General features: G+C 43.3%; 1 protein-coding gene across 4 annotated transcripts in view; it reads left to right on the forward strand.

The window, feature by feature from the left end:
• The window catches only part of BANP (BTG3 associated nuclear protein), a 144,405-nt gene extending 141,883 nt beyond the window's left edge, over nucleotides 1-2,522 (forward strand). For all 4 annotated transcript variants that reach the window (XM_035336871.1, XM_035336870.1, XM_035336872.1 and 1 more), the window contains one exon: nucleotides 1,745-2,522. In XM_035336871.1, the coding sequence (XP_035192762.1) occupies nucleotides 1,745-1,816 (72 nt within the window). In that variant the 3' untranslated portion in view covers nucleotides 1,817-2,522. The remainder of the gene's footprint in view (nucleotides 1-1,744) is intronic.
• Nucleotides 2,523-21,381: the final 18,859 nt, after the last annotated feature.

Raw genomic sequence — 21,381 nt, forward strand, 5'->3', positions numbered from 1 at the left:
ATGCTCAAATTTCATATGTTGGTGTTAAATTTCATTAGCTTTGGAAAAAGCACGACTTCAAACCTCAATTGTTCTTCTAATCTCTTTGGGCTGTCTTCTACTTCTGGCCTGAATTTTGGAGAAATATTCAGTATTGCTGTTATGACTATTACTTGGGAATTATTTTGCTTCAGTAAAGTTTCCTTCCAATGGGAAAGAAGACTTTGATGGCCACTTTAAAACCTACCTGCTAACAAATTTAGCAGTCAGAATTATTCACTAATTTATTGAACGCGTAAGGAAATGCCAAATTACCTCTAAAGTTGAATAGGAAAACATCTTGTGCTGTGCAATTACTGGCAGCAAAGGAAAAAGATGGGGCGAAAAATTCACAACCAAATCTTAGTTCAGAAGCAGTGCTTTCTAATTTTGAACCTGCAACATTTGTGTTTGAATAATTAAATTGTGATGGTAATAACAAAACCTAAAGGACAGAAGATCCAGCTGAGTTTCCATCCCTGTTTTTTTTTTGTGGTTCATCAGGTTTCAATAGTAGGCTGAGAACATAAAGCAGGGCTTCAGGCAAGACTTACTTGTAAAAGAAGTATCTCCCCAGAAACCCTTCTGTATCCAGGACGTTATATAAAGCATCGATTAGGTGAATTTATGGAGGGAAAATCCAGCAAGGGCAGATCTCTGGAATCTGCGGGAGTGTGCAGGAAAATATCATTAAGTGCTTGCCCTTTTCTTGTAGTTTATCTATGCTCGTGGTATTGGCTGCTATCAGGGGAAGGGTTATTGGGTGTGATGGACTTTATCCAAGCCAATACAGCTGTTCTTAAATGCTCTTCATTTTATAGCTGTAAAGGAGGGACGTGCTCGATAATCCATTTTTTGTACTCTGACTAACTTGGTTAAAAATACAGTTTGCTCCAGGATTATGCTTTCAAAGTACATGGCAATTTCATCCCTAATGAGGATTCTTCTTAAAGCTGTTTCATTGTCTTTAAATTCCATCCTGAAGGACTGCTTTTGCTTGGAAAGTGAGTAGAAACTGAGGCCTCTAGGAAGAATTTTGAGGGAAAAAAAAGTAAGTTTGGCAGCAGTATTCTCATTTCACACAGAGCAGAGAGTAAGGTCAGCAGGAGTAAGGTTTGACCGTGTCCTTCACCAGCAGGGAAAATTACAAGCACAGGGCAAGCAGATGATTGTACTGTCCTTCCCTACCACAGTTTTCTCATTCAGGGACTTCCTACTGGCTTTTCTGTGATTGCCCTTGATGGACTTTTCTTCCCTGACACTGTTCAGCTCCACCTTGTAGCCCCTGAGCACATGGGGTGTTCTGGGACAAGACCTTCCATGGCATCAGCACCTGTTGGGCAAGAAACTGCTTTCTTTTTCTTTTAAGAGGTGGTTCCTTCCTGGGAAGAGAAATTTAAATAACTTTTTTTTTCTATTTGCTCTCTTCGTGCAACTCATGATTTTATAGATCCTAATGATTTGATTATTTCAGCCTTCTCTTTTCCAGCCTGAAAGGCATCAGTCTGCTTAGTCTTTGTACGAAGCTGTTCTGTTCTCCTGGTCATTTCTGGTGCCTTTTGAAGCACGTTCCCATTTCAGCTCTGGCACAGAGTTGATACTCATGCTGATTTTGTACTGGTACATACAGAAACTTTATATTAGTATAATCCCTTCGTGTTCCTTTGGCTGCATCAGTGAAAAACGTTTTTATATTGATTTCCTGATCTCGTGTTTCCTTTTACAGGGCGCTGATACCCTTCAATCAGCAATCCAACCAGAAATGCAGATAGAACACGGAGCAATCCAAATTCAGTAAGAAAACTGCGACAAGCTGTGTGAACCGAGATGCCAGCAAACCTCAGCGGGAAGTGCTGCAGTCCTCGTGCAGCAACGGGAACACGGAAATGCCTGGTAGACTAATGGTCGCACCTCGTACATCTCCTGCAAATCGCGGGTTTCTGATGACCTGTTTGTGCTCACCTGGAATAAGTCAGACCCGCTTACTGCAATTGGAGCTACGTCACTGCAGCTGTTGAGAATGTGCCCTTCAGAAAAATTACACGGCCTGCTCTTAGGTATATTTAAAGAGGAAAAAATAATAATTTTGGAAAGATGAACTAATTACGAAACAGTGAGACTAAATGTTTCATCCTGTCGTTTCTTCTGTGAAATACGCCATTTGAATGTCTGCAAATATCTTAGGAAGTGTATTGCTGCTTTGCAATACTTGCTTTACCACATATAGAAGATCAAGAGCTCAAATATTTTTCACTGTTTAAACAGCTTTTTTATTTGCTATGGTGTTTATAACAAAAATGGAAAATATTTAAAAAAAAGAAAAATCCCATAACTGCAAGTATTAGCAATTTGCTGTTGTTTTCTGTTCAGTGTAACGAAAAATGTATTTGCAGAAGACTAACAATTTTGTTTGTACTGTTGCTTAACTACTTTTCTAGGGGAAAATGCTTTTAAATGCTGTAATTATGCATTTCTAATGAAAAATAAATGTGTATTTATGAATAGTGCAGCTCTAAGTTGCTCTCTGCTTTAGGAGCGAGTACAGTTTGACCGGACTGTGGTGTAACAGTGTAGTTCTGAAGTATTTGAAGACAGATGCTATCTGGCAAGCCCTGCTGTCAACCGAGAAGTAAGATTAAGTCTGTAAGGAAGATATCAATCGTAGATAATATTATCTAAATTTCCAGTACAAGGAAAATGTGATAGTTAAGCTTTTGAGTCTGCAAATCCTATTTTGTACGATGAATTTATGAAATCATTTTTTAAAAAAAGTGAACAATTCTTTTGAGCTCTCTCCTTTCTAGTACTTCCTGTCGTCTTTATCCAGCTATTTGTGGCAATACCTCAGTTTGGAATTCAACCATAAAAAGCTGGGTTGCAAAACTCGTGATACCTGTCTTGTTATCCAACCTGCAACAGCAAGGTGAAAGCCTCTCTCCACTGAAAAACTTAGGGGAAATTTGATACTGATTTCAACAAAAAAATACCTTTTCAAATTTGCTAAGCTAGCACAGAAAGGATATGTGTTTGCTAGAACCTGATTATCTTAATGATGCATGCATGCCTTAGAAAAGTATGAAATTTACTGGGGGAGGGGTTGTTTTGTGTTTGTTTTTCAACTGAGTTGATTTATGGTTATTGTCAATATATGGTTCCTAATTTAATGTATTAATCAATGGGATGTAGCTATTCTACATGATTGAATTCAGGGTAACATTTTTCTGAAAAGAAGGGTTGTGCACACCCAATTTCTGGGAATGTTATCCCTGGTAAGTACTGCACTTTATGTAAATTCACACTTTTCTCTAGGGTATTTGTTGACGCACAAGTACAATGCAAACTGAACCACAGCTATTGAATACAATGTTTGTGACAGGCTAAGAATTTGGCTACGCTTCAGTTTCTTTTTTAACAGTGTTTCCCAGACTTGGGTGATGTTTAAAGAGTTTGGCATCCAAATGGAAGCCTAAAAATAAAGCAAGGCCTGTACATTTTAACATGGTTGTTCAGTAATAATTTATCACTTGGAAATGACATTGAGAAAGCATTGAGGTGGCAAATCTGCTGCATGCTACCCCACGCCACTCTCTTGCTACACTCATATTGGCTACAGCGCCTTTCCTGTCTTCATCAGAAAGCCCTGCTGTTGACCAACCTTTCTTTCTTCCCAGGTTAAGGCATCCTCTGCTTTCACAGGAGTCATATGCACACACGCACACACACTTAAGCTGTAGGGATATTTGTCTCTGTTCTATAGTGCGACTCAGAATTTTCTTCTCTTTGCATTTTCAGCTCACGTAGAAGATGAAGCAGATGAGGAACAACTTGAGTTCAGGAGAGGTTTCCTTTAGCCATTAGACTGATGCATGCTCAAGTCTCTTCTGCAGAAAAAGTGATTGTAGATGCATGCCATGCAGTGAAACAGCAGTCAGTAGATATCAGGAGAATGAAATCTTCACCAGTGTGGAATGGAGAGTGTACAAATCAATTGAAATCAATAGGTAAGGAGAGCACCTCGTTAAGGCCCTCCTGTGCATTCAGATGTTCAGACCGCGTGTTCCTCGAGACATGAGTTTTTCTTGGTTATGCCAATGTTTACATTAGTCTAAGCTGTGTCACACTGTTCGTAGCTCAAAGAAAAGAGACTTCAACACCGAGCCAGGTATTCCTATGCGTAATCCCTGTCCCTGTTCTGTTTTTGTAGATTTTATGTTGTCAGATTTATGTCTTTGTCCAGGGAGGAAATGACTTCTTTTCAAGAATGTTTTATGTGTTTTCTAGACATCACAGGTCGTGTCATGTACAAATAAGTCATTCCTGAGAAGAGTAATTCAGGACTGAATTCCCTTCTGGGACATCCTTGTAACTAAGAAAAGTCTATGAGGTTCTGTGCAAGTGTGAAGAGTATGTTCATATGGAGATCATTGTAACAGTAACACATCAACAAGAAATCCTAAAAGTATTTAAGATAAAGAAGGAAAGTCTTGCAGGAGCAGTGAGGGTTTTGCTTGGCTCTCCATTCACGTGGATCAGTGAAGGGTCTCCATGGATGTTGTTCTGCCCACGAAGACTGTTTGACCATTCCGGTAGGTCAGCTAGAAACGAGTTCTCATCGTGTCTACTTTTGTTATTCACAGCCTCTGCTGCTTTTAACCATTATTATTACTTATTTATTTATTTTCCTCCTTATACTACTTTTGTCCAAAAGACAGCTATTGAGAACATATGACCACAAGTCTTCAGGAGGACATTTCTTGTAAGGTTAGACTACAGTCAGCTGGGTTTTTCTAATTTCTAATTCTAAGTCAGCTGGTATTTCTAATTCATCTTGTGACCTGCACAATACTATTTTGATGGGTTTGGTTTTGTGTAACAGTGTTTAGGCATGCAAGCTTGGGTGAAGAGAGCCTCTGGTTACGCTGGTTGTCCCATTGGTTATTTTCAATATTAAGCTCATTCTCCCCAGCACCTCATCATTTATCTAGATATACTAAAATTCCCAACGTGTGATTGTGGCTGCATGTGCAGTACAGTACCACTGTGATCATCTTTCAGATCTGTTCAGCTTGAATCCCATGTAAAAGAGGGAGCATCTACCTTTTTTTTTTATTGGCTTCTGTGGTCCTGATCTAAAAATTAATCAAAGCATTGTGTTTTGATGGGTTGTAGAACTAGAAAGTGGTCTAAAAAAGTGAAGGATGTGGGTTTTTTCTTTCTTTTATTCCTTGTTAATTTTACATATTTTGTCTTGCAAAACAAAACTATAAAAATGAGCACCCTTCTGTGACCCAAATAAACTGTAATGCCTTCATTAGGCATATTTTTAGGCATTTCAGTGCTGACAGTTTGCCTACAAAGCACAGAATGCTGGCCAAGATGTTGTTCTAGTGCTTGTCTCCATCGTGGAGAACCTGGCATTTATCTGGTATGCTCTGGTGGCTGTGTACTTCATTACTGGCTTCAGAGAACTGCTCTGGAGTTTCATGTGAGAAAATACAGTGAGGAAACTAATATCTAAAGGAAAAAAAAACACCTGTAGAATCTCACTTTGCACAGCCTTCTATTGGTAATCAGTTTTCCTTCTGAATTCCTAATTACCTAGGCACTGAAAAATTTGGAGCCATAGCTATAACTCAGCAAAAACTGTTTCCCATTATAAGAAGTAAGACGGTTTCTTTCACCCGCTGCAATCCCAGAGCACTTCTGTAAGCCCTGCTGATTTCGATGAGTACTCGACAGTCAAACCTCATTTCCTTGAATGAAGCCAGGAATAAGAAAGTCAATCAGTTCGAGTGGTGTTTGGGGTAAACTGAGATTGCTCTTTTATGTGCTGCTATGAACTGACATACTTAATTTCTTCTAATTTCCTTGTTTTTACAACAAGGTTTGATGTATTTAGAGGTCGTTTTATACGCCATGAAAGTATGAGTAACTGTGCAGCAAGTGGAGGCAGGAGCCGATGGAAGGGTGGCGAGGTATTGTACAGAGCTGGAATCAAGACAAAGTGGGCAGGATGTGATGGGAAACATGCAGGGCAAGGGGTTAACACTCATCCTCCTTCAAAAGGGGCTAGGGGACTTCCAATCAAGTGTTGTTCTGTAGTGTGATAAACTGAATGAAAACATATTTTCTCCACATTTACAGCTTCACATGGGAAGTTTCATTCAAGAGCGTACGTCTTCTTTCTTGGCCTTTTTGCCATTTTATTAAACTTAAGTGAATTCTAGTTTTGAAAGCTTTCTCAAGTTTTTTTTTTTATTATTATTAAAAACTTATAAAGTTTATATTTGGCAAAGGGAAAATGTCCTTTAATTTTATAAAAATTTATACTTTGGGCAAAAAATGTCATTTTTAGGATTTTTTCATCAGTTTGAATATTTTCATTTAACTAGTAGTCAGGGGTAAGTTCTGTGCTTCTGCTAGTCCCTCAGGTTAATCTGTGGTTTTGAATGTGTAAGCAAACTATCCGGTTTCATCTCTGTCCAATAGCTTGGGTTGAGCATGAGTTAATATGTGCTATATAATCATCCAGTAAACATTTTTTTTTCTTCAGATTTTTCATACTATTTAATGGAAACTTAATCCAGTTCAGAAACAGATTGACAAAAACCTGGATGGAAAGCTAAATTTAGCCTGACATCTCTCCGTCCTCCACTGTGATGCCAGCTGTAAGGACAGTCTGTTCAGTGTCCCTCACTGTGCCACGGATATTTCTGGTATTTAATGTGAAAACAGTAAACCCCCCTGTTGTCCACACTGATTCTCTGCTTTCCTTAAGGAGTCTTTGGGATTTGTGTTCAAGATGCACTGGGGTTTTCTTGCCAAACTGTTCAGTGCATCATATCAGGATGTGAGAACTAAAGCAAGCCAACTGAAATAAAAGGGACTTTACTCTTTTATTTTTACCACAGGCAACGTAAATCTCCTGTATGTATACTTAAATTATTTAAGTTTTTATTTGCTAAACTATTTATTAAATTTGCCATTGGCTTTCTTGGTAAAGCAGGGAAAAACTGGGAGCAGGCCAACACCATTTGACTAATAGGAAGGGTACTTCAGCTTGCTTTGTGTGGGTGTGTGTGGGTGTGTGAAATATGTCTACATACACACATATCTATCTGGGTATCTTGTTGCTTGAGTTTGCCAGGGGTTGGTTCACCTCTTACTACTGTAGGGCTAGAAGTTCCCTCTCCCTTCTTTCCGCTTTGTTTGGATATGTTCTTTACTTCCCCCACTTCTCCAGCATTTATTTTGAATCTTAATGAAAAAAAATATATTCATTTTGTGACGCCGATCGTACCAGAGCAGGTTGGCCAGCTACCTTCAATTAAAAAATAATCAGTCATACACCCTCAGGCTGCTGGATTCTGCACTGCATTTAACAGAAAAAGCAGTTGTAGACGTGTGCACAGGGAAGTAGCTCCTTTCCTTGCCTTATTTCATGGTTTAAAAAAAATAAATAAAACTGCCACAGTTAGAAATAGTGCCTGCCATTAATTATTAACATTTTCAGTTTAATAACCAGATTTTGCCCTGCTTTCCCCACGTGGTAGCAAAGTTAAAACTTCCTTTGCAGGCACTCAGGTTAATACCCAAGTAGGTGGTACCGTGGGCTGCACAGAGAGCTCAGTTCCAACTTCCAGCCTAGGCTAAACATCAGCTAAACTTGCCATTTAGTGCCTTTTTTTCCCCAAATGCCTGCCTCCATCTCTCTGCCCTGTGTCCTAACCCTCCTGGGGCAGCTCTTCTCCAGCAGTCGGTGGCTGGGATGATTTAATCGGACACAAACGAGGCTTCTAAAGCAGTGCGAGTTTACTTCTGCTTCCTGTCCCTGCGCGTTTGAAACTGTTCTCTCTTTTTGGGGCCATCTGCCTTGCATAATTGCTGTTATTTAACAGCAATTTTATTACTCAATCCTACTTCAACTCTCTTAATCCCCCTGCTCTAATGGGCTCCCTGCTCTCTTCAGCAAAACCAGAAGAAAAACAAAAAAGCCCAAATGTTCATAGAATAGGAGGTGGGAGGAATCAAGGCACAGCTGAGAAACGAACTGTTTGTTGATTTGGTTTGAATCCTTTCCTCCCCGTTCATTCATCCAGGTTGTCTTTCAGCAGCTAAACGTGCAGCCCAGGGAGGTGGTCCACAATGAGAAGTCCTTCATTTTTTGCAATACGATATTGACCAAAAATCCTCCTTTTATCGCAGGAACAGCAGCATTGGAGGTAGGCAGGGGCAGGGTGGAGGGTAGAAGAAGAGTTACAAGTTCTGGTTTTGTTTCTTTCTCTTTTAATTTTTGTAGTTTGTGTAAGCCTTTTGCCTTGTTTCTAAACATCTTACTATGCCTTACTTGGTTTTTAAATAGCTTGTAAGCATCTGAAGATATTCCATCAGTTTTGGGCTCTGCCTGAAATACTTTTGTGTTTCCTTAAGCTGACTATTATATTATAATGAAACCTGCAGCTTCTCTAGCACTTTTCTTCTCAGAATTTCAGACATCCAGCAAAAAGAAGAGTGCATCTTCCCACTTCCCACCTCTGACGTTTTCATTCATTTTTATGAAGTTTTTTTCTGTGACAAAAGTCCTCAGTTTTTGTAGCTCCTTAGTTTTTGTGAAAATCTTATTTTTCCTTTTTTTTTTCTCCTTTTGTAGAAGATGGAAGGCATTAATCTTTTCTGTCAGAAAATCAACTTTTGTAGGAATATTTATGTGCATGAAAGTGACCCCTGGGAACGTCTTTGCACAGACTGTCACATTTTTCCACTCTGATTCCTTTCTTTCAGCAAATGTGACTCATTTGGGCCTAACAAAGCTTCATAGGTGAGTGGCTGAGTATTTTGAGGGAGGTTTTCTGTGTGTGGTGTTGCTTTTATTTTGTCTTTGACCACTGAAAGGATGCAGGTAGATTCACTGTGTGGAATTCTCTGTGCTGTGCAGGACTGAACGTGACGGAGAAGCATGTGCTGGGGTTTGAGCTCCCTCACGCTGCAAACTTTTGGCTCTGAGTCCCCTAAATCTTTGCTGCTTTAATCAGTGTGCAGGCTTGGGCAAATAGAGGGTAAGATTTGAAAGCTCTTAATGAGAGTGTTCCTCTTGGGGAGTTAAACACTGACTAGTGACAAGCTCTTCAGCTGGGGCAGGGAGGGAATTGCAAGAACCACAAGCCAGTCGAATTCAGGTGGGAAATGTGGCACAGTGCTTGACAATAAGTGTGAAAGAAGATTAATGACTGGAACAAACTGTCAAGAGAGGTGGATTCCTCATCTTTAGGTATCTTCTGTTCTTGATGGTCTGCCACCGAGAAGGTAGGCTATCACCAAATGCAGCCACGCGATGCTGTGGCATGCCGAATGATGATAGCGGGACTTTACATTGATCTCCAGAAGCCTGGACTCAGTGATAAGTGTACAAGGGTTATCCCAGGGGATGCCCACGGTTCCTACAGTCTGCAGCGTGACCGTTCTCACAATAAGAGATCCACACAGTAAAGGACATAGTCATTAAACCCATTCTCTGGATGCTGAAACCTCTGAGGACATTGCCCATCTTCTCTCCCAACACACACATGCGCTATAAAGCGCAGCCCAATGATGTCTGAAATACCCTAAATTCAAAAGCCATAAAATTAAAATGTACGAGTTAAAAGGAGAAAAGATTGAGGGCTTTGCCGATGTCCTGGTTTCCCACAGTGTCTGGAACCTGCAGTGAGAAGATACCCAAATGGTCTTAGGAACGGGAGATATCTAACTATTTATAGCCAAGGTCTTTGAAAAAATAAAACACTCCTTTTTGAATCTAAATCTGGTGATTAGTTCAAAATTAAACTCAAGAATAAAACCCATAAGCCAGTCACCAGAGTGGTTTTAGCGTCCCTCCAAGCACTAGCACGTGTGCCAGGGTTGCTCAAAACTTTCTTGGCCATCTGAACTCTGCTGTAGGGTGCTGTTTGTAGTCTTTCCATTTATCTGCACAAATCCTAAATAAGGTGACCTGGCTGCAAGAGGTCGCAGGGCTGTCTTGTAAGTAGCCTTTGGCTTAGAAATCAGGAGCCAGTGGCAGGTATTTCATTCTGCATAAGCCTCCTTGGAGGGAGGAGCACATATTCTCTTGTCTGTTCCGTAGCTCCCAACATAAGAGGGTTGTGCTGGGTTAGATGCAACCCGTAAACCAGAAATGAGATAGGTTCTAGTACACAGATGCTTGTTTTTAGCCGACAGCAAATGTCTTACTAATGAACAATGCTTCTGTCTGTAGGTGGTCTGGGAGCCGAGGGAGGAGAGGAGGGCTGATAAAGATCATAAGAAAGAGAATTCAAGACAAAAACAATTAAAACAAACAAACAAACCAAAAAAATGTGGGGAAAAAAAACACCTTGAAATACCCAGTCCTTTGAGATCAGTTTCTAAGGGTCCATAGTTAAAAAGATCATAATTTAAAAGTGTTTTCTTACAGTGCACAGTTAAAAATCAGGGAGCATCTAAGACAATGTTGTTCTTTGGTTTTTTGTTTCTGTTTTTTTCCTCTCTTAAAATGCAGCCTACCCACTTCCTCCCTCTCTGCTGTCGTGGAACCTAAGAGGTTTTCTGTGGATGTTTACTAGACACTTCCAGCAGAAGCAGAGTTAAGTATATGAGAAGGGGGTGGAGAGGGAATCCCAGCTTGGAACTTGAGACTTTCCAGCTGAGAAAGAAAGATTCAGAGATGCAGACGTAATCATACAGCACTGCAATCAACTCCTGTGTCAAAAGAAGTCAGGAAAAGCACATAAATAACTCCACAGCCACATTTAATATAGTGCAGGACATATATCAATAATGCCATCACTTCCTCCAGGGTGAGTATAGAAAAGCTTCCTGTCTAAATGCTTGCAGAATGGTTTAAATACTTTGAAATGGCTTGGTGTAAGCTTCAGAAATTGAGGTAGCATTGAATTCAAATTATTGGGTACCAGATCAATTAGATGCTCTTTATCTTAATGCAAGTTTTAAGTTTCTTTGCAAATAGTCTCAAGAAATAAACTGTGGCTGTCTGAAGCATAATCTATATTGTTTCCTGCCATAAATTCAAAACTCCAAATGAACTGCCAAGGACTGAAAAGCACACTCATTTAGAAAGAATGCAAATTTGTCTGTTCTTTACCATACAAATTAGGACATTTCTGTTTTCACGGCTTAACTCCTTCCAGCTAATTGTTTCAGTCGCTCTAGTTATCTGCCTGTTTCAGTGCAACGAGCTGAGCATATTCAGGTAATCCACGTGTCTGGGGCTGGCTTTCTTGAAGCCGTCACTTTAAGGCTTTGAAGCGTCCTCAGTAAGTCTGGTGTAGCTCTACATTTTTATTTGCTGCCTGTGTAACGTACGACACCTTCCGTAAGGACTGTGGGGTGTTTGTGGTCAGTCTGCTGGCCCGAAGGATCCAAATTCTTTTAATTGATACAGACAGAATAAAGGATGGAAGAGGGAAGAGGTGCTCCTGCTTTGCTTCTCAGCAGGGTGCCTTGTCCTCTGCTAGGTGCCTGGTGATGGTAGTGACGGTGTGAGAGTTATTGCATTATTAATATTATTATTGCCAGTCTTTATGGAATGGTTCTTGGTTAATGCGCTCCAGTTCATAAACAGTTTCATGCTGGGCTTTGTGTGTATGTGTTTGTAGAAAGCCTGTTTTCCATTACAAAACTGGGAGATAAACTAAGATGACAGTCACATTTTCCTAACATAAATTTCTCAGTCCTCCTTGGAAACCATAAATTTCGGCAGCATGTCTCTGTGCTCCAGACATCAAAAAGCCACATTCGGGCAGGCGGATTTACAAGCCCTCTGTTTTCCTTCTTCAAGTTCTTTGCATAAGAAAAGATACACATCCAAATGATAACAGAAAGTTGGGAAGGGATGGAGAGCTGAAGGAGGAAGCTGCACAAAGTGGGAGGGGAAGGAAAGTCTCCTGGGAGGACTTGTCTCAGCTGATACAACTCAGGTGGTGGATAGAATTTCCTTCTATTTCTGTCCAATAAACATCTTTTTGTTTTCCTGTTTTTATACTAAGTGTTTTCAGCCCTAACTATTCAACCTTTTCTTCCTCACAGCTCAAACTCTTGTCCAAGTTGTTATCTCATCATGTCTCGATTAATGCAACATCCTTTTCTCTTGGCTTTGATGAACACTGACTTTTGCCCAAATCATATCCATTCAGAAAACTTCCTCTCGTTTGGCTTTTTCTTCCCTATCACATCAGATACTTGTCTGTGCTTTTGCGGTCCTTCTTGGCCTGTCCTCAAGGAGGGATTTCCGTTTTTAACTATATAACCACCCACCGTGGCCAAAACCTCCATCACGTGTTGAGCGTGCTAGTCCTACGGCACCAAGGTATGCATGGCACAGGTCTTGGTTTTGACTGCGCTGTTGACAGGAACTGTGCCAAGACCCTCTCTGGAGGCATCTCTCGGCACAGAAGGACTGAAGCCTTGCCTTTTCAGGCAAGGATGAGCATCCTTTGTTCCCTGGGACAGCTTTTTGTACAGTAGCACTCTCAGGCTGCTAATTTGAGCAGCTGAAGTAGGGCAGCGTTGTTTGCACATTGTCATTCCAGGAAATCCTTGACTCTCCTCGTCTGTTGTGGCAGCCGGGTACCTCTAGCCAAGCTCTGCTCTGCCTGATATCTTTTCGTTATTTCCAGTACTTGGAATTTAGCTTCAGCCTAGCAGCTCCGGCTCTTTCCAAAGTGAATTGGAGCTTCTGTCGTGCTTTTCCTGCAGATTTTCCCCAGATGTAAGCATCAGCTCTGTAGACTTTGGAACTCTCCTGGATACACCAACAAAAATATGTTGTATTTTCCAGTGAAACACCTCTGGTGCTGAACTCAACCCAAGTGACAGGCTGAGGAAAGTGTCTCAAAGAGAGTGTTGAATACCCACAAACATGCACTTTATTTTTCTAGGGGCACCTGCCAGAACACTGCTGATGCATCAAGCACAGAAATATATTTGGCGTCAGACATCTCTATAAAAATCCTTCTTTGTAGCTAATGGAAAATGTGCCTTTTTAACGTATTCTTGTAATTTCTTGTCTATGCGTATCTTTTCTTGCAGTAACCTGTGAGTATAACAAATCTGTTGATTCTTTTCCTTGCTCTGTGGTTCCCCAGATGGCGAATGCTTCCAACCTCCCAGCTTCAAATGAAGGTGGCAGTAACTTTCTACTTCATTCTGCACTTTTAGGAGCCTTTCTCTCTACCCAGGACGATATGGTTCACGCAGTAGTGCCTGCTGATTACATTTCTTTCCCCATTTTCACTCACCGTGGTGTTAGTTCATAATAACTTTCATCTTTGCCAGTTCCAGCTGCCATTAGTAAGACCAAGCTTTCTGCACCAATCCGTGAGTTTTACCCAGTTACTTTCTGCAGAGTGCTTCTGTTGCTGTTCCTGGCTCCCTACCGCTTTGTGCACCTCTGCTTTTCAGGTGATGTCCCCTTGTCTTCCCCATTCCTGTGTCTCTCGTTGCAGCACTGTCTCTTGTTTCTATGAAGCCTTCGCTGAGCTAACACTATTGTCTGCTATTATGGTCAACTTTGCATTTGATTCATTTATAATGGATTTCAGCTCTGCTGAGGCTTTTTGCTACTGTTTTTTTTTGTCTTTTACTCTTGGTCTCACAATTGTTCAGCAGTTGCTCAGAGCCAGGGCACTAAAAACAAAGCAAATAAATAAAAAAACACTACAAATAAAATCGACACCCCCAACCAAAGACTGATCGAAGGTCAGTCAGGACTGATCAGGGCCATGCAATGCTGTCTTGCATTTGCAGGGCTTATGTCAAGTTCCATAAATCTGCTTCCAGCCTCAGTGTTGTTTAGCAGAGGCCTTCTTCTAGCACACCAACCCACTCCAACTCGTCTGTGCACGACCTTCTCAAAGCATGGCTGACGGAGGGAGCAGCTGTGGACAGCTGCTGGGCTTTGGTAGGGATCACAGACACCCCTGGAATCCTATGCCTTTTTGTAGGGAAAGCCCAGAGCTCCTTTAGCTGCCTTTAATGAAGTTTAGTTTTATAGGTAATGAGTCCCTTTGCAAGCAGGCTGTAGCCGAGGGGTTTCTTGAGAGTTCAGGAAGTATTTCCATGCTTGGCTCCTTTTTGGTGTGCATTAGCAGCTGTCTTCCCTTTCCCTCACTGATGTTTTCTTGGATCCAGGGAAGCAATAATCCTCTAGGCAAGTCAGCCATAGGATGAAAGGAATGTGGAAGTAGCAGGCTGGAGCTGTACTGATTGTGGAAGGGACACAAGGCTTGGGATAAAAGGCAATCATACATAATGCCCATGCAAGCCCCCATGGGAGAAGCCTAAATAGCCTAGTCACCATCGATTCAGTGAGTCCTGGCTGTCATCCTTGCCTGGGTTACTAATTCTTTGGGGATGTACATCGAGCAGAGTCTGCCCTGTGACAGATGAACTCTCCTTTTATACAGCCTTATAGATCCCAGAGGGGGAAGCGGCAATCTGCACCACGTTGGAGTGTATGAAATAAAGAATCCTGCAGCATGTAAACATACACAGCTTTTCCCTTTCAACCATGATTTTACTTCTTAACGTTTGCCATAAATACGGTCAGTTTCTAATAATAATAATAATAAAACCTGACAGTAGTTTTACATTGTGGGTGATGTCTGCCCAGTTAGTCTGAGCTCTTGTCCTCATGTGTCTGGAAAATTTCTATTTATATATCACATACAGAGGCTTTTTCCATTTTCAAGGTGGGGATTCACTGAAGGCCTAATCTGGGTCATAATGAAAACTGCTGGGATAGACTGACTCACTCTCCTGCTATAAACAGCTAACGTACATAAACTTTCTATTTCTTTTGCACTTGTTGCTACCTCTTTTTGTCCTGCGTCTTAAATTCACTTGTTTTTATGCTAGGGAGATGAAGCCAAGACCAACTAAAGTCATTCAACTCCTCCCAGTATTTTAAGCCCAGTCCTTTAGCTGCTTGAAGCAAGATCTCACCATGTGCAGTTTTCAGCTGGACAAAAGACTAAATGCAGATCTCCTATTTCATTATCCAACACCATCATTATATGGCTATTGTGTATGTTCTCATCATTAATAGATCATCCAAGCCCTTCTATGTTTTATCTAGTCCATTCTCTCAACAGTATAGAGTTGCTTCCTGCAATCCACTTTCAAATTTTTCCTTTGATTTAGGCTCGTGTCTTCCCAGAAATGAGTCTTCCACTTGAAGCTATGCAAACATCCACTCAGTTAAACAGCTGACTGAATTCAGCTGAGTTGCCTTTATCTTCATTCTGTGATTCTGGTTTATACATGAATAAAATAGGGTCTTGCAGATAGATATTGTTGGAATTCATCAACACCACAGTTTGGATTTCTGCTAGTGCTGAAGATCTTTTTCCATCGCGAACGCCAGCGCGCCTTTGGCAGGCCATCAGACACGCACAGCTGTCCTGCGGAGACTCGTCCTTCCCAGAGTTCACGGGACTGATGGTCTGCCTTCATCACCTTCACGAAGCACGGAATTCCCCCTGCTCTGCCTCATCACACCAGTGTGAGTGTGCGGTGTGAGGACGACCGAAAGCACTGACCCCTTCGCATGCAGCACGGTTCCCAGCCCTTCTGTCCTGTTCCTCCTCTCCAGCATTTGGGATGTACTCGGTGAGGCTCTTGGCCACACGAAGGTCCAGTGCCTACAGCCACGTGGATGTTGGTGTCCTCAGGTGTAAGTCCTGTCATTGGTTCCAGTTCAGGCTCGAGTGCCGTCAGAAAAGAGATGGTGATGGAGGGAACAAATTTGGGATCTCCTTTATGCCATGGGGATAGCTCTTACCTTGGCTGATAGGCAGGAGAACTGAATCGCAGATGTGGATAGCTTAAAGCCTGAATCTTAGCGGTGCTGCACATCTCCACATCTCCCCTTCCTGTCCTGTGCAGGCTGGGCCCAGGGCAGCATCCACATCACAGAGAGCATCACACATGCATCTCAGTCACACTTTGCGGCATGGGGCTTTTGAAACAATTTTTTACTCCAAGAAGAGCTGAAATTCTGATAAGCCAGAGTGGATGTGCCAATGCTGCCGTATGCACAGTGCTTTTAGGACCAGTGGGCAGTGCGAGAGATTTCTGATAACTGCAGGACACAGCGGTGAGGACCACCACGTGTAGGCAGCTGCTGCTTCATCACAGAGAGCTTGGAGGGAGCTGGATTTGTCACTGAGGGCTTTTTCTTTTCCTAGAAGGAACCTAACAAGCTACTGCCAGACTGAAACCAAAGCAGAAAGCCTGGGGCAGGGGGAGCTGGTTTCTTTTAGTTTTTGGAGCTTTGTTTGGGAGCCGTGGCGAGGGGAAGTGCTTTTGGGTAAAAGAGAGAGGCAGGGTGGCCGCGCTCCCTGCAGTGACCGTCTGCTTTCATCTGGGAGCCAGGTTGGAGCTGTGCTTCACCCACACCACCACAGCCAGCCGAAAACAAGCCTCTACTGGGTTAGCTGGAGCTTGCACTGTGTAACTGGGAAAGGGGCTCGAGCTGTGGGACATGGCACTGTTTGCAGGTCAAACACTGTGACACTTGTTTTTAACCATGAAGTAACTGTGTTGGTGCTAGTGAACTGGGAGAAAACCAGCTTCTTCACACCAATGGGATGGTAGTGCTGTTCTTCCTCCAAGCCAGAGTCCTCCCCTTTCTTCCCCTGGTGTTGCTTTGTGATGTATTTACCTTCGGAAACTCCTAAAGTAACTCTGAGCCAGGGGATTTGCTGCAGTTACTGTGGCTGGGCTTTAGCTGCTGGGTAGTTTCTGCACAAACACTGGCTTTCACCCCCAGCCTGGCTTCCGTGAGATCACGGAGATTATGGAGGTCACCAGATCTGTCCAACAGCAGCAGAGAAGAGCTTTCTGCGCTGTCTGTGTTGTCCTTTCAAAACTGTTGCTCTCTAGGTTTGGTTGCTGGACTCGCATTCACTTGCTCACAGGCAAATGCACACGTGCACGGTCTGGGCAGGCATCTGAGGAGCACGAACCACCTGGTAGGGCTCATAGGAGCTTGAGAGGGTCACCCATAGAAATTTTTCTTGCCTGTGAGCTATTTTATTTGGTTTCTAAAAGCACGGGAGAGCCGAGTTCCTCCTTACCTTTGCAGCATGCATGCTTTGATGCCGTGCTTCCACCTGGATCCGACGCCCACCCTTTGCTCGGTTCACTTCTTTGCTATTTATTAGGTGTTGGGCACCTTCCCCTGCTGCTCCGCCTCCGAGCTCCGCGTGGGAGCGACGCCTGCTCCCTTGCACTCAGGCTGTGACTCAGGGCTCCCGTGCCTTGTTTACACCACGGAGCTCGGCGGCGATCTTACTGAGGCTGGGCTGCGACCTCGCTTAAGGAACTGTCTGGTTTTTGTGTCTGCCAAGTGCTGCAGAGCTGCGGAAGGCGTATATATCATGGTAGGGTCTGACCTTTGCAGTCTTCTGTTAAGAAGAGGGAGACAAAAAAAGCAAGCAAGAAAGCAAAGCAAACAAAACAAGGAACAGCTTTTGAAGTGCCAGAAGCAAAAGTCATTTGTGATAACAGTTTTTCTTTTTATATATTTTTAAGCCACTAACTTTCATTTTTCTGTGGAAAGAACAAGCTGCTGGATAAGGAAGAGAGGCTAAACTTGTGCTTAGACATAAATAATCTTGTTAATCAGTGATGCAGGGAAAGGAGACAGAAAACCATGTGACAATTGAGCTGAATTTCAGTCAAATCCCTCTTTGTTTGAAACATTTTGCCTGATTTTGCCGAGAGCTGTCTCCAAACCAGAGCCTAACGTAAGTTCAGTATTATTAAAATAATTCATCTTTTAAACCTCAGCAGAATTTGTTTGGGTTGTTAATTTCCTCGAGGCCTCGGGCCCCTGTATATGCTGAAGTAGATAAAATCCATGGGTTAGCACACAGGGTATCCGATTGCACGGTCTCTCAGGGCTAGGAAATCATCTTACATCCGTGCCTAATAGTCCTAGCACATAGAAATGATTATTGGCGATTACACCGATCAGAGCAGATGCCACACAGCAATGCGCGTGCTGAACGGGAAGGAAAATGGATTGCAGTGTCAGGAGATACAGGCTCGGCACCAATTTTACCATTTTTTTTTTCTTTTTGTCCCTGGATGAAGTCACCCTGCAGGCTAAGAGGCATTTCTTTCTACCAGGGGGAGTGGTATGTGCCTTTTGTCCAGCTTTCTGGGAGCTTTCTGGGAGCCTTGGTAGGATGGAAACCGGTTCGTGTTCAGCTCACGCTGGTGCACCTCAGGCTGAGCTCAGCCTTCACTTCTTGAGCAAAAGAAGCTCTGGAAGTGGCAGTTTCTGTCGTTTCTGTTTATGCTCTCCAAGCACTGGATGCGGTGACCCTGCTTCTCATCTCCCCCTGAGCTTGTGGCAAGAGGTTTTCTTGGCAAGCGATGCTTCATGCAAAAATTGTGTGTTATTGTGTGAATACACAGCAAGAGCAAGCAGCAGCCTGGGCTAGCTCTCTGTCCTCCACAGCATTCAGCGGATTTTGTTTCTTGTAATCTTTATAAGCACAGAAAATAAAGGAACAGACTTCTTCGACTAAATACTACTTAGTTTTGTCCTGGCAGTCTCCTGCACTTCTCGTGCTGCCGCTGTGGTCTGTCCTGGGACCCTGCCTCAGAAGGTCTGCGAGGGAGAAAGGCAAGAGGCACGTGGGAGGAGGAGGAGAGGGATGGAAGGCTTGGGGGAGCCTGTCATTGCCTCCCTAGGAAATTTAGTTAATAGCAGTTATTTCCTGAGGAGGCAGGGGCCTTATGCGTGGCTGGACACAGAGCAAATCCTTCCCTTTCTTCCCTGCGTCCTTTTCCAGACGGCAGCAAAGCGCCTGCGGTAATTTTCACTTTCCTGAGAGGGTGAGCAGATTTAGTAAATAAAGCAGAAGGTGCGAGACTGGGAATAACCCACAAGTGCTCGTGGAGGAACGTGTTTCCTGTTAGAGCCCACGGGCTGAGAATGGCTCAGGAGAGGGAATTAAGGAAAATCACACGGCTAGAACAAAATGCCCCTTGGGAAGGATTGTCGGGGACTGCTGGGACAGCTCCTGAGTTCTGGGTCTGTCCCCATCCACGTGGGGACATTTTGCCCTTGTCCTAGCAACACCCATGTCCTTCCTCTGACACGGATAGACAAGTTTAGGCTGAGCCAGTGAGCACTGAATCCCTTCTCTGTTCTCACTGTGCTCCAGTTGCGCTTCTCATGGGGACAGTTACGTTCTCAAGTGTGGCTGATGGTGGCGCGTCCGGCTGAAGGGTTTCTTTCTGCTGGACAGGTTCTTTGGCAGGCGTTTTCCTAACCCAGAGCGCTCCCACGTGTATGCCTCAAAGCACCTCGGGTAGCTCAGACATCCTGGGTAGATTAGAATGAGGGTGAAGATTTTTAAAAATATATATATCATCTGCGTTGTAGTATAGATTTCTTTTCACCAGGTTTTATGATTTTCTTTGGGGTTTTAGCTAAACAGGACATAAGCCCAAAATAACCAGCTATAATATCTTAGTCTGCAAAATGTTCCTGGGCATGGAAGCTCAGGGGCAGGTGGGGCTGCACCTTCCTGCCTTATGGAGAGGTTTTCCTTACAAATTTAATCTGAGGTTTCAGAGAAATGCTGAACACCTGCACAGCCGTACACGGAGTCCTCCCGGCCGGTTCCCTGCGGCACTCAGAGACTCCTTAGCCACGTCCACAAGAGCGTGAAGTTCGCATCCCCTCTCACATGCTCTCATACCCTGGGGACACGTAATGCTGGCGCGGATTTTCTGTACGGAGCTTTGCATCCCTCTGCCAGCAGCAGGCTTTCAGGTGTTTACGGGCTGCTGTCACGGGGAGTCCGGGAAAGTAACTGGGAAAAGCAAACCTCTCCCGTGCTCCGCAGCAATCCACAGATGGGACGTTTCGAAAAGGAATGGTGTTTTCCCTGGAAAACGCTCTTGTTTTGACAAATGCAAAAAGATGAAAACCAGCCGCGTGTAGATAATGGAGTGTGTGCACATGTGATTTATTAAAGGAGTTTTGTGTGCTCAGCAAACTCTGGGCACCTGTTTGTGCGTCTGATCTTGTAAAACGGGACGCATCTTGAAAACAATGGCTCAGGAAAAGTCCCATCGAATTTAATAGAAGTCAACTGTTTCTAATTGTTCCTTAACCACTTTTATTTATTTTATTTTTACCTCTGAGGCGGAGCTATGGCCAGAAAAAGCACGTTGACACAAAAGCTGATTCCAGTCGTCCTCTCCAGGCAGTTTTGCTCTCCCCCTGGAGAACGGGTTTTGTTCGCACGTGAGCGATCTGCAGGCAGCCCTGTGCTCTGAGCCCCCGGTAGTTCAAGCTCAGGGCATTTTGTCACGTCCTTTTGCGAACACTTTTGGAAGTGCACCAGCCCGTGAAATCGTCTGCTAGAGAATAAACATCACCTGCATGTGAGCGTTCGCAGGGATAGGCAGGGACGTTTCAGAAAGCAAGGTAAGCGGATGAATCTCTTTTATTTCCGACCTCTCTGTAGTTCTAGATGGAAGTTGAGCATTTGTTTGATTGCATCTCAGAGGACGAGGAATTGCTGCCTTACAAGTGGTTGCTGCACTTCCCGTGGATTGGCCCTACCATAAATTGGGGATCAAACAGAAACACCAGTGAAAGCTTGTGAGGAACTGGCTGTTGATTCTTCCCCTGCTGCTGTTTCGCATTAGGCCCCTTGTGTTCAACAATGGTGCATCTAATAGCGCCAGCTTTCTGCTCGAACAGGAGCGAGTGAATTTGCTGAGTCCCTTCAGAGTGCCCAGCTTTCCTTGCACCCTAGGGCTGTATCCAGGTATCGGCAGCCCACGTTTTCTTTGCTGTCTGATGGAAACAATTGTATGAGATGCAATGCCAAAAGAAAATAAAAACGCAAATTATGAGGTGAGGGGATAAAACCCAACCCCCTTTGCTGTGGTTCTGGGAACTCCCAGTGTTTCTGTTCCCAGCGTGTGCGGACCAAAAAGTGAGAACAAGCAGAAATGGAAAATGCGAATCAGTTGGTGGTGGCAGGGAAGCCATCTGAAGGCAAGTTCCCTGCCTTGTGTCCCCGTCCCATCCTGTGCTCCATCCGTCCTTCCAGTCTTCTGCAACATCTCATGCTCCAGGGTAGGAAAAGCATCAGAAGTCAGGAAATGGTGAGAACAGAACTGAATTCTAATTTGCTGTCACCATTTTAGTAATCCCAGATTCTGTTAGTAACACAGGAGTTATATTCTTCTGAAGAACAGAGCTACTAAAATTCCTTTTTTTAAATCAATAATGCTTGTACGGGGGGTTGAACCTCCTCCCAGGTGCTATTC

The sequence above is a fragment of the Oxyura jamaicensis genome, chromosome 11, assembly GCF_011077185.1.
Source record: "Oxyura jamaicensis isolate SHBP4307 breed ruddy duck chromosome 11, BPBGC_Ojam_1.0, whole genome shotgun sequence".
Lineage (NCBI taxonomy): Eukaryota > Metazoa > Chordata > Aves > Anseriformes > Anatidae > Oxyura > Oxyura jamaicensis.